Genomic DNA, 11907 nt, shown 5'->3' on the forward strand with positions numbered 1-11907 from the left:
CATTTTGACTTTATTTTTGTATATGGTGTTAGAGAATGTTGTAATTTCATTCTTTTACGTGTAGCTGTCCAGTTTTCCCAGCACCACTTATTGAAGAGACTGTCTTTTCTCCATTGTATATTCTTGCCTACTTTGTCGTAGATTAATTGACCATAAGTTCATGGGTTTATTTCTGGGCTCTCTATCCTGTTCCATCGATCTATGTGACTGTTTTTGTGCCAGTACCATACTCTTTTGATTACTGTAGCTTTGCAGTACAGACTGAAGTCAAGGAGTGTGATCCCTCCAGCTCTGTTCCTCTTTCTCAAGATTGTTTTGGCTATTCTGGGTCTTTTGTGTTTCCATACAAATTTTAAAATTATTTGGGGGCTTCCCTGGTGGTGCAGTGGTTGAGAGTCCACCTGCCGATGCAGGGGACATGGGTTCTTGCCCCGGTCCGGGAAGATCCCACATGCCATGGAGCGGCTGGGCCTGTGAGCCATGGCCGCTGAGCCTGCGCATCCAGGGCCTGTGCTCCACAACGGGAGAGGCCACAACAGTGAGAGGTCCGTGTACCACAAAAAAAAAAAAAAATTATTTGACCTAGTTCTGTGAAAAGTGCCATCATTATTTTGACAGGGGTTGCACTGAATCTGTAGATTGCCTTGGGTAGTATGGTCATTTAAACAATATTGATTCTTCCAATCCAAGAACATGGTATATCCTTCCATCTGTGTGTGTCATCTTCAAATTCTTTCATCAGTGTCTTACAGTTTTCAGAGTACAGATCTTTTGCCTTTTAGGTAGGTTTATCCCCAGGTATTGTATTCTTTTGGATGCGATGGTAAATGGGATTGTTTCCTTAATTTCTCTTTCTGATACTTCACTGTTAGTGTATAGCAATGCAACGGATTTCTGTATATTACTTTTGTACCTTTCAACTTTACCAAATTCATTGATGAGCTCTAGTAGTTTTCTGGTGGTGTCTTTAGGATTTTCTATGTATAGTATCATATCATCTTCATCCTCTTCTTTATTTCTACTTTCTCTCTTGGGAATCTCATCCAGCCTCATGTATTTAAACACCATCTACATGCCAATGGCTGTCACATTTACATCCCCAGCCCAGACCTTTCTCCTGAACTCCATCCTTGTATATCCATCCAACTGCCTGCTCAACATTCCACTGAGGTATTTAATAGATACACCAAACTCAACGTGTCTAAATCTGAACTCCTTTTATTGATCCCCAAACTTGTATCACCTGCAGCCTTTCCCACCTCAGATAATGTGCACTCTATATTTCCAGTTGCTTAGAACTAAAAGTTTGGTCATACTTGACTCTTCTTTCTCTCACACCCCACATCCAATCCATAAGAAAAAAATTTTTTTCTTCCAAATACATCCAGAATTTAAAAATCGTGGCACATTCATTCAATGGAATTCTAACAGCAATGAGAAAAAACAAAACAAAACAAAAACAAACAAGCAAAATCTACTATTTTGCTCAATAGTATGGATGAATCTCAGACATAATTTTAAGCTTCAGAAGCCAGACAGAAAAGAGTATATACTACTCAATTTCCCTTTATAAAAGTTCAAGAACTGGCAAAATAAATCTATAGGGATAAAGGTCAAAATAGTGGTTACCTTTTGGAAAGTACCTTTGGAAAGCACCTTTTTTGGGGCTGAAAATATTCCAAATATTGATCTGGGTGGTGGTTACATAGATACACCCATATGCCAAAAATTTATTGAGCTATACACTTAGACTTATGTACTGTATGAATATTTTACCTCAATAAAAAGGATATAAAAAGTTAAAATTTGAAAATGCACATCCAGAATTAGTCACTTCTTACCACCTCCTCTGCTTCCTATCATTCTGATTCAAGCCACTTCCCTCTTCTCTTGCCTGAATTACTGCTGTAGCTCCTAACTAGTCCCCTGCTTGCCCCTACAGCATATTCTCAACACAGCAGTCAGAGTGAGCCTTTAAAACCTAAAAGTCATATCATGTCAATTCCTTGCTCTAAACCTGCAATGGCTCCCCATCTCCCTCAGAGTAAAAGCCAATGTCCTTCCAGTAGCCTCCAAGCCAGCAGCTTATTATCTTTCCAGCCTTATCTCCAACCACTCTCCCCCTTTATCCCAGCCACACAGACCTTCTTGCTACCACTTGGGTACGTTCCTTCCCTAGGAACTTTGCTCTAATTATTTCCTCTGTGTGGAATGTTCTCCCAGTATCTGCATGGCAGAGTTCCTCACCCCCAAGATTGTGCTCAAATGGCACCTTCTCAAGGAAGCCACACTTACCACCCCATTTGAAATTGCAAACCTTTCTCCCCACCCCCATCTTAGCATTCCTGATCCCATTTGCCCTGCTTTTTTTTTTTTTTAACCTTCTAACACTCTACATATTAGGTGTTATGTTTATTATTTAGCATCTGTCCACCAACCCATTAGCATGCAGCCTCCATGAAGATCTTTGTTTAGTTAATGAATGTATCCCAAGTATCCATAACAATGCCTGGCACATAGGAGGCACTCAATAAGTATTGCTGAATGAATGAATGAACAGATTTCTCTATATTAGGGCCCTGTATGGAGACAAATCGGGGTGACCAGTTGCCTTCCTCTTCCAAAGAATAGAGAAGTTCTGAAAGCAGGTGGCAGGAAGACAGTCCCAAAGGCCCTCTCCACCATGACCAGGGCTGCAGAGAGTGGGTGTGGAGTTGGGTCCAGATGCCCAGCCCAAGCACTGCAAGATGTCAGGGGCTGATTTCCAGCTCTCCAGCCAGCCCCGCTCCCACCAAAGCAGGTTGGGAGTTTCTACTCAGCCACCTTGGTCTGTGGGAATTCACAATCTCAACAGTGTCTAAGCACCCCCAGACAGAGATAGAGGCCAGACCAGCCTGCCCATCTCTGTATCCCCAGGCCCCACAAAGTACCCAGTAAATGGTCAGTACTCAAAGTATGATTATGAAATAGATAAATGGATATCACCAGCTCCCTAACTGAACAGCTCTCTGCAATCCTGCTAAGGAAAAAACTTCCAGGGTGAGGAGGATTGCAGGATAAGATGCCTGATCACCTTTATCTTTTGGGTCAGGGAAGCCCTTTGCCAGCTGCCCCTGTCTCCCTGCCCACCCCCAAGCCAGTATTTCCAAGGGGACATGAATGCCAAGGCCCACCTACACGCCTCCCCTTTGTATCCCAGCCCACCATCAACTGCCAGCCTTTTCTTTGCTCTACAGGTATGTAGCCAGGTATCCTCCTTCCTCTCTGTTCTGTGACCATCCTGCCAAATGAGGCCAACCAGGAAGTACCATACTCCAAGCCCTCTACTCTAGGGACTCCTCTCCTCACTAAGACGCAAAGAAACAGGATGCCCAGGCCTCAGGGAATAGAGACTAGGCAATGTGGACTAGACTTGGGGCCCAGACAGTCCTGCCCTACCTAGCCCAGAAGGGCAAATGAGCAGAGAAATGCCAGGTGCACCTCTGGGGGGTTGCAGTTTTGGTGAAACTGGGCAGGAGGAGCAGGGAGAGTTGGAGGAAAGGGAGTTGGGAAATATTTAACCTTATAAGAAAATCCTTACAGACAGAAGCTGTGCCATCTATTAGGAGGCAAAACCCAAAGTTCTAGGCTTGGCTCTGATCCTACAAACAATGTGAATTGTGGGCATCACTGTAGTGTTATTTGTAAAAATTAAAAAATCAATAACAATCTAGTCAAAATTATAAAAATGAGTCATATAAAATATAAAAGTCATATAAAATATGATAATCATTTATTCAAAAAAACGTTTATAGCATGGCTACTCTGTGCCAGGCATGGGGGTTTCATAGGTATGTGAGCAGATGTGGTCCTGGCCCTTTTGGTGCTTACCAAGCCCAGAAAAATTACCTGGGCCAGGAGAGATGGGGAAGGAAAAATAGATCCACCCGGAGTAACTAACAGAGGAAATGAAACTGGTCTAGTTGGCAAGGGGGTCAGAGAAGGCCTCCCTAAGAAGGGGCTGTTTTAGCTAAGACCTAAAAGATGAATAAAAAGACAATTCAATATTATACCATTATAAAAACCCTTAGAAATTATTCTTTATTGACATGGGGGAAATGCTTATAATGTAACATTAAGTGTATAAAATAGGATATAAAAACCATAGACGCACTCAACTATCTATCTATCTATCTATCTATCATCTACCTATGTGGGAAAATTTTCTGGAACACCAGAAATTTAACAGTAGTGATCTGCAGGTGGCAGAACTACTGGTTATTTTGTCATCTTTATTCTTTTCTATATTTCTCAAATTTTTAACAATAAACATGGATTGCTTTTATGCTTGGAAATAAATATCAAATATCAAACACAACACAGCCTCCAAGGCTCTGCCCCATGACCTCTGGGTAGAGGGGTTCTTCAGAAAGTATCCTGGCCATTCCCTTGCTTCCAAGCAGCACTCCTAAAGCACTCGGAGGCTTCCTAGATGCCATTCCAAAGTCAGCTGGGAGAAGCTTTCACCACTGATACTGATCTGGATTGCCCAGAGTGCTCTTTAGCATAATCTACCTGAAGGCTATCCCTAGTTCAAACAAAGAAATTACCTTTTTAATCACAAAGTTGACATCCTTCCATCACTTTCCCCCTCTAAGCCCACCACTAATTTGCTGACTTAAACTGTGGAGGCTGAAATTTCTCTGTTCTATTCCTTGCAGGTAAGCCTTTTACGTCAAAGGCTGGGGAGCAAGAGTCAGAAGTAGGAGGAGAAAAGAGCCTGTGGCTGAGTGACCTTGAACATGCTGGAACTCTGGGCCTCTGTTTCCTCTTCTCCAAATGTGAGGGGGCTTGCTATCACTCCTCTTCTGTCTCAGCCACTCTAGGCCAATGACTAATCCATCCGTACAGGAGCTAGAGATGGCCTACCTCTGCTGAAAGCAGATGGCACCACTAGAGAGCAACTGTTCTGGGACCCTGAGACCACAGGTGGTCGCCTGCTGCGGTGCAAGCACAGGAGGCACTTTAGTTGTCCAGAAAAGCCCAGGCTAGCTGGGGGGTGGGGGGAGAGGGCTAAATTGATGCCTAAAAGCAAACATACCTTAAAATCTACCAGATTTCTTTCCCAGAGCTCTGGTCCAGCAGTCTGGCCTCCGCCACACTTTGCTGTACTTCCCTGGTCAGCAGCCCAGTTGAGCAGGCCTCCAGCTGTGGACAGAGGCAGGGCTGCCAGGGGCTCAACTGCCCACTGGAGTGAAGGTGAGGAGGGAGGGAGAGGCACCAAGCATGGGCTGGAGCAGAGTGCAGCGGCCATGGCAAAAATCGGAGGGGAAAAAAATCACCCCCGCTGACAGCCGTGAGGAAACTGCTCCATAAATCCTATAGCTTCTCGAGGCTGATTGAAAACACATATGGGCTCACTGGTTAAAGGCATCTCTGGTAGACAGACCTGGATTCAAATCCTGTCTTGGCTCCTGATAAGATGTTTGGGAAAATTACTGAACCTTCCTGAGCTTTAGACCTCAGTGTATCTATAGACGTGTCTAGAGTGGGGATAACAGTAACCTCTACCAGCAAGAAACTATGAGCATTAAGTGAGATAAAGCATATAAAAAATATAGCACTGTGCCTAGCTCATAAGTACTAGGAGCTAAAAAACACAACACAATCTTCCCAGGATTTCAACACAGTATTGGCAGGAGTCATGGTCATGAAGAACTATAGAAAGTTAGAGCTGAAAGGAACCTCAGAGACCTCGAATCCAGAATCCAGTCCCTTCATTTAACAGACGGTGGCAGGGGGTGTGGTGGCAGAGAGGAGGCTCAGGGATTGAATAACTTATCCAAGAAGGTTGCACAGCTGGTTTGTGACAGCGAGGTTCAAACTCATGTATTTCTGACACCCAAATACCCATCACCCCTTCACCCCACACCAACCCATCTGGTCACAGACAGACCTTGCTTAGGTCTCCTTCCCGCAGAGAGGGCTGTGGTGGTCAGGGAGTGGCACTCCTCCCCATAACAAGCCCCCTGGAGTAGGTATCAAGTTGGCACAGAGTGCCCCCAAGAAAACCCAGGGATTCCCTAGAAGTAGGAGCTGAGGGGAATGGGGTGTCCATTACCAAGCATGTGGAGGTGCCAGGCAAATAACCTGTAAAATATATGTAAATAACCACAGGTTATTGATGCATCAACAATTTAAGCTTTTTTTTTTTTTTTTTTTTTTTTGGAACTGGATCACACTACACCACGTGAACCTTTTTTTTCTCTTGGCTTTCTGCCAAGTGGAAGGAAATAAAATTTGTGGTTGACTGGCCAAACCATGCCTTGCTTGGTGAGGGGCCCAGCTGACTCCTGTCATTGAATGCCCCATACATGCCTCACCAATGCTTGGGCAGTATTGCTCCCTGGTTCCCAGGCCACATCTACCTCTGACTGGCTTGTCAGGGCAGGGAGCCAGGCACCTGGGGACCTCCAGCAGAAAGGTGTTCTCCCAGACCCAGCAGCCTGCTGACTCCAGCTGCCCAGAGGGCAGCAGTGCAAGCTGTTCCTCCTGCGGGGGGACCTGGAGTGACCCGTCCCCTCAGCCCAGCCTCCAGGATCCCAGCTTTGGAAGCCAGGCCCAGCAGCCTTTCTCTAACTCAGGAGAAAGACTCCTCTCTCAGGCACTACTGGAGTGTGGCTCCGAAGGAACCACCTGAGCTGATAAGGGCAGCTGTGGTCAGGGCCCTGAGGTAGAATGCTGGGAAGATACAGGCCACAGCACGATGGTTAGAGGTTAGACCCCTGGAAGGCCTGCCTGAGGCTCAACCATGTGAGCTCTGAAAACTCATCCAATTCAATCAACATTTACTGAGTGTCTGCTATGCGCCAGACACTACGCTAGGCATTCTGGAGAATTTGTACAAACGAACAAAATGCGGTCACTGTCCAGGTCGCTGCACTTGAGGCATGACAATCTAGCAAGGGAGAAAAACATGTATAAATACAACTTAACAGTACTTTGACACCTCCCTGGAAACGTGGTGTGTCTTGTGTGCCCATGTGTGCGTGCATGTGTATAAGGGCACGTGTGTTGTTATGTAAAAGCATCAGTGTGGGGGGGTGGGGGCGCAGGGCTTGCCTATTCAGGCCCACTTTGAGCCATATGTTAACAATGATAATAAAACTACAAAATAAACCTACCACTTATGGCTTGCATATAACGCCAGGTGCATTATACAGTACCACGTACTTTATATGTAGGAGTTTATTATATTCTTTCAATCATCCTAGGAAGAAGGTACTATTATTAATGTCTCCTTTTATTGACGTGGAAGTTAAAACTGAAGGAGGTTAATAAGTGACTTTCTCAAGGTCATACAGCTAGGAATTCATAGCAAGGATTTGAACCCAGGCCTGTATTCTTAGCCTCTATGCATACCTCTGCCTTGGCCCTCCAACGATAGCTCCTAAAGACCCCCAGCTCTTCAAGGCTGGAGCAAGGAGCAACAGAAGCTGTCTTCTGGAAGAATGAGCCTGCAATTCTGCCAGCACAGCCATCCCCATCCCCACAGGACAAGGAGGGCACAGTCTGTGGGCCCGTAACCTCTGTTACATCACGGCCAGGCCTTTGGTTTGCCTTGGCACCCACTCAGTAGACCAGATTTCTTAAGCAGCCTTCCTATATTCACGTATCTGCATGACTTTCCTAATGTGGCAACACCTTGTTATAATCACCAGGCTCAGAGGCCCAGCCCACGCTAACGGGTTGAAATCAGGTTCATTGGTATAGCTCAGCCACAACCTGGGGCTAATGGCAGCATGAAGGCCCCTCAGCGGCTGAGCTTACAGGGTTTCTGGGCTGCCTTCCCTGTCTTCCCTTCTCTCCTGAGCAGCAGTCTTCACCTCACCTTCCCTGGGAAACTTGGAGGTTGTGAAGGAGGTAAACAGGGCAGAAGCACTGCCATCAGGGGGCTGGGACACTGGGGGAATCAGGAAGCAAGGGGAGCAGTGGAATCAAGGCTCTGCTCCCAGTCAGCTTCAGGAGGTTCTCTGGATGTTTCCCCTTTACCAGCTCCTACTTCACCTCCCTTATAGGATCACGATGAAAAGAGGAAAAACGTGATGCATTATAAAATCTTTGAAAAATTAAATGTGTACAAATGTAATGCAAACAGGAGAAACATAGGTGACTAGGCCTGCCTGGGCAAGTTGTCAGGTGAGGCCAGAGGCTCCACGTCCCAGGTATGGAAGCTACTCCAGGGACAACAGGTGCCGAAGACGTCTAGAACTCCGCAGTAGAAAGGGAATCTACTGGTGAGAAGATTTAAAGAGGGGGCAAGCACGCCTCACAAGAATGTCCCAGTGAGGCCAGCACTGGCAGTGTGCCCAGGCATTTGCTGGCACTTGGTGGCCCAGGCACTGCCTGGTGACAAGATTATGGCCTGGCAGGCCCAGGGAAAGAGCCCCAATGTGGACCGGACACCTGCATGACAGGACTGCCACTATTAGGTCACCCACCCTGGTGCTGCCTGGACACAGCATAAGCACCTCTGCTGTGACCGGAAAGACAACATGGTTTTGCAACACAACAGGAATATTAAGAGCCTGCCTCCTCCTGCCTGCAACAGAGATCCCGTAAGTGGGAGTTGGGCAGAGGTAATCAGATTGTCTGGGCTCCACAGGACAGCCCTGGGGCATGGAGCTGGCTAGCACAGGGTATCTGCAGAACAAGAAAGAGTATCCTCAGGAAGTTTTCCCAGGTCTGGTTAGAGAAGCAGCACTCCTGTCCGTGGTGAGCCACCCTAAGCCCACCCTAGCAATCTTCTCTGCCCCTTCCACTTCCCTCAAACTGGTGGAGATCAGCTCATTCCCAACCAGGGCTCACTGTCCACCCCGCAGCCGCCCACCCCCCACCCCCCGCCACCCCCCAGGCCAGGCTGAACAGGCAGCCTCAGGTTCCCTGGCCGGGTCAGGAGAACAGCAGAGCTTCAGCTCTGGGGTCCTGAGCACTGCCAGGTTCACATTCCTCCAGCCACCCAGTCCCCTCCTGCTTCAACTTCAGTTCAGCCTGATACTGCTGGGCAGAGGAGAGGAAGGCAGAGGGAGGGCTGGGGCACAATGGCCCAGAGAATATCCAGCTTACTTGGGGTCTTATGCTCTACCTTTTATCCTCTTTAGATGGCCCTCAAGCCACCCAGCATGGGGCACAGCAGGTACCTTCAGCTGCTCTGGACTCACCTGAGCGGGATCTTGACACGGAGGTAGCGGTCGACAGCAATTGCCAGCAGGGCCAAGATGGAGCTCTGAGTGAGGATGAGGACAGGGCAGGCGACCATGAGGCAGGTGTGGAAGTAGGTCTGTGGCCCAATGTTGATGAGGATGGCAAGTGGGATGACCAGAGCGCCCACTGCCACATCAGCCACTGCCAGTGACACGATGAAGCAGAAGGTGGCATCCCGCAGTGCCGGGTTCACCTTCACTGCCCAGATCACCAGCACGTTCCCAGGCACGGAGACCAGGGCGATGAGCACCTCGATGCCAATATATGCGGTCTGGAAGGCCGAGATGGAGGGCGGCATGGTGGGCACAGGCTGGGCACATCAGCAGACAGGCACCAAGGGGCAGGAGGCAAGCACCTGTGGTCACGGAAGCCTGGGGTGGGAAGGCCTGCCTGGGAGGGGGAGGGGAACCCAGGCAGCTCTGGAAGTCCAGCTGCCCTTTGGAGATGTGCCCCACTTGGCACATCTAGTGCCTGCCCAAGCTGGTGGGGTACCCTAACACTTTCTCTGCCGAATCTTTGTCCCCTCCCCTTATCAATCCCAGAGGATCCATTCGACAACAGAAAATAGCAGCACTCACTCCTCCACTGGCTATTTTATCAGGTGTGAGGCAGTTCCCAGCACACACTCACCCCACAGGGGTGCCCCGCGCCTGGCTCTGCCTACCCGTGCCCACAGAACAGGAGGCAGGGAGCTCACCATCCTGTCTGCTGGTGGCCAGGGAGTCCCAGAGCCTGTGCCCAAAGTTCCGGGCACCTGGTGCCGCTCAGGGCTTGAGGCCGTGCCAGGCAGGGCTGGGCTCTCAGCACCGCGCGCAGCAGCTCACGATCCTCCAGGCTCCCGCCGCAGAGCTCCTAGCCGGGCCTTTCAGGCAATCACATGGTACGGCAGAGGCTCAGCCCGGACGCTTTTAAAGAGGTAGCGCCCCTGTTTCGCACCTGGGACTGGCAGGCGTGGGTCTGGAGGACTGAGCCCAGCACCAAGCCAGGGTGCGGCGTCCCCTTTCCCCAGCTTGCAGCGCACACATGCCCTGCGCCCACCCACCAGAGGCACTGCTGGCTCCTGCTTCCTAGCAGTCCCCGGTCCCGGTCTGGCTCTGCCAGGGACCCTCGCACACACCCTGCCCCAAGGGGGCATTCTAGTCGCCTCTTTCAACCCTTTCCTGCATCCCCACTGGAGATGACCCGGAGGCGAACTGAGGTACAGACTTACCCAAGGTGACCAAAGCTGGCAGAGCTCCTAGCCACCTGAACGGTTCTGTCCAAGCGCCCTCCCAGCTCCGCGCCTTGGGCAGCCTCTTGCTCCAGGGATGCCTGAAGAATCCAGGGCCAGCCTGTCAGGTCCAGAGGGATGGCAGCTGTCTGGGACTCGACTCGGGCACCCGGCGCCTCCGTCGCCCACGGCGCCGGAGCTGAGTGGCAGTCGGGCTCCGCACAACCGGAGGGGGTGGGGGCGGCGGCGGCACCGCGGGGCCCCTCCCTCCTGGCCCTCTGTCTCCTCCCCCATCCCCTCCTCTAAACAAAGGCAGTGATTCTGGGTGAGAAAAGCTGGGAACTGTGAACTTGTCGTGGGGTTTGATGTGTGAATCCCGTCTCAAGAGTGGACAGCGGTGCAGCCTCCCTGTGTTCACTCTCCCTCTCTTCTCACATGTGGGGTGTCAGCGATCCCTCCACCGGCCACAGCAAGGCATCTCACCTGCAAGACTCCAGGATGCCCCCCTTCTCCATTTCCCCCAACAGTCAGTTGGAAGTCCTGGCACACTCCCGGACCCCTCAATCCTGAAACCCCGCTTTCCCATGAAATCAGCCCCTGCATATTCCAGCACGCATTGCTTTGCAGGCTCTATCCTGAGTAGTTATGTTCCTTTCTCCTCTATCTAGTAATTTCCTTTTTACAGAAGAGGGCACTGAGGCTCAGCGAAGTGACCTAGCTTCACAAGGTCTACATCAGTGTCACCTCCTCTTGTGCCCCTTTTCTTTCCTCCTTCTCCCTCTTCATAGCACAGAACCTAAGCCATAGGTATCCAGTCCATTTTCCACATGTTATTGATGAAAAAGCAGACCCAGGGAAGGAAGGGACTTTCATAAGTTCCCACAGCAAATCCTAACAGAACCAGAGTAAGAAACCATGCTCCTGACTCCCAGTACAGGGCTCTCCACCACTGTGCTCCATTCTGATCCCACTCTTGGCTGTCTCCTGCCACAGTTTCAGTTTAGGTGGGCCACTGGTATTGCCTAAGGACCACCCCATGGCAGATGCTCACTCAGACCAGGTGCCTTACAAAGATCCCGACTTGAGAAATCCTTGTTCATGGATATTGGGAAAGAGCTCTATGAGGGCGAAGAGAGTCAGGCTGGGAGACCCCAATGCCACCTGGCCACACCCCAGTCACTGAGGTCACTGCATTCTTGTTGGGTTTCAGGATGTCAAGAGAGGAGTTCTGCTGAGAGGAGGGTGCCAACTAAAACTGCCACTTGTCATCTGCCTCTACAAGGGTTAGGTCACTAGCCACTGCAGTCACTGATCTTCAGCACAGGAGCTCAGGGCAGAGATCAGGAACGAGGCACTCTAATGAGTTTTAGATTGTAATACTTGAATCATGACTAAGTGTTAAAATGAAACTATGAGATCTCTGGTTGTATCTGTCTATATGTCTATGTTGGCAT

General features: G+C 49.5%; 1 protein-coding gene across 1 annotated transcript in view; it reads right to left on the reverse strand.

Annotated features, from left to right (window-relative positions):
• Positions 1 to 9541, reverse strand: part of ADORA1 (adenosine A1 receptor) — a gene marked incomplete at both ends in the record, with an annotated part of 31668 nt that extends 22127 nt beyond the window's left edge. Inside the window, one exon of the mRNA XM_079726826.1 lies at positions 9201 to 9541. Coding sequence (XP_079582952.1) covers positions 9201 to 9541 — 341 coding nt within the window. The remainder of the gene's footprint in view (positions 1 to 9200) is intronic.
• Positions 9542 to 11907: the final 2366 nt, after the last annotated feature.

Source organism: Hyperoodon ampullatus (assembly GCF_949752795.1).
Source record: "Hyperoodon ampullatus genome assembly, chromosome: 2".
In the NCBI taxonomy this organism is placed as follows: Eukaryota; Metazoa; Chordata; class Mammalia; order Artiodactyla; family Ziphiidae; genus Hyperoodon; species Hyperoodon ampullatus.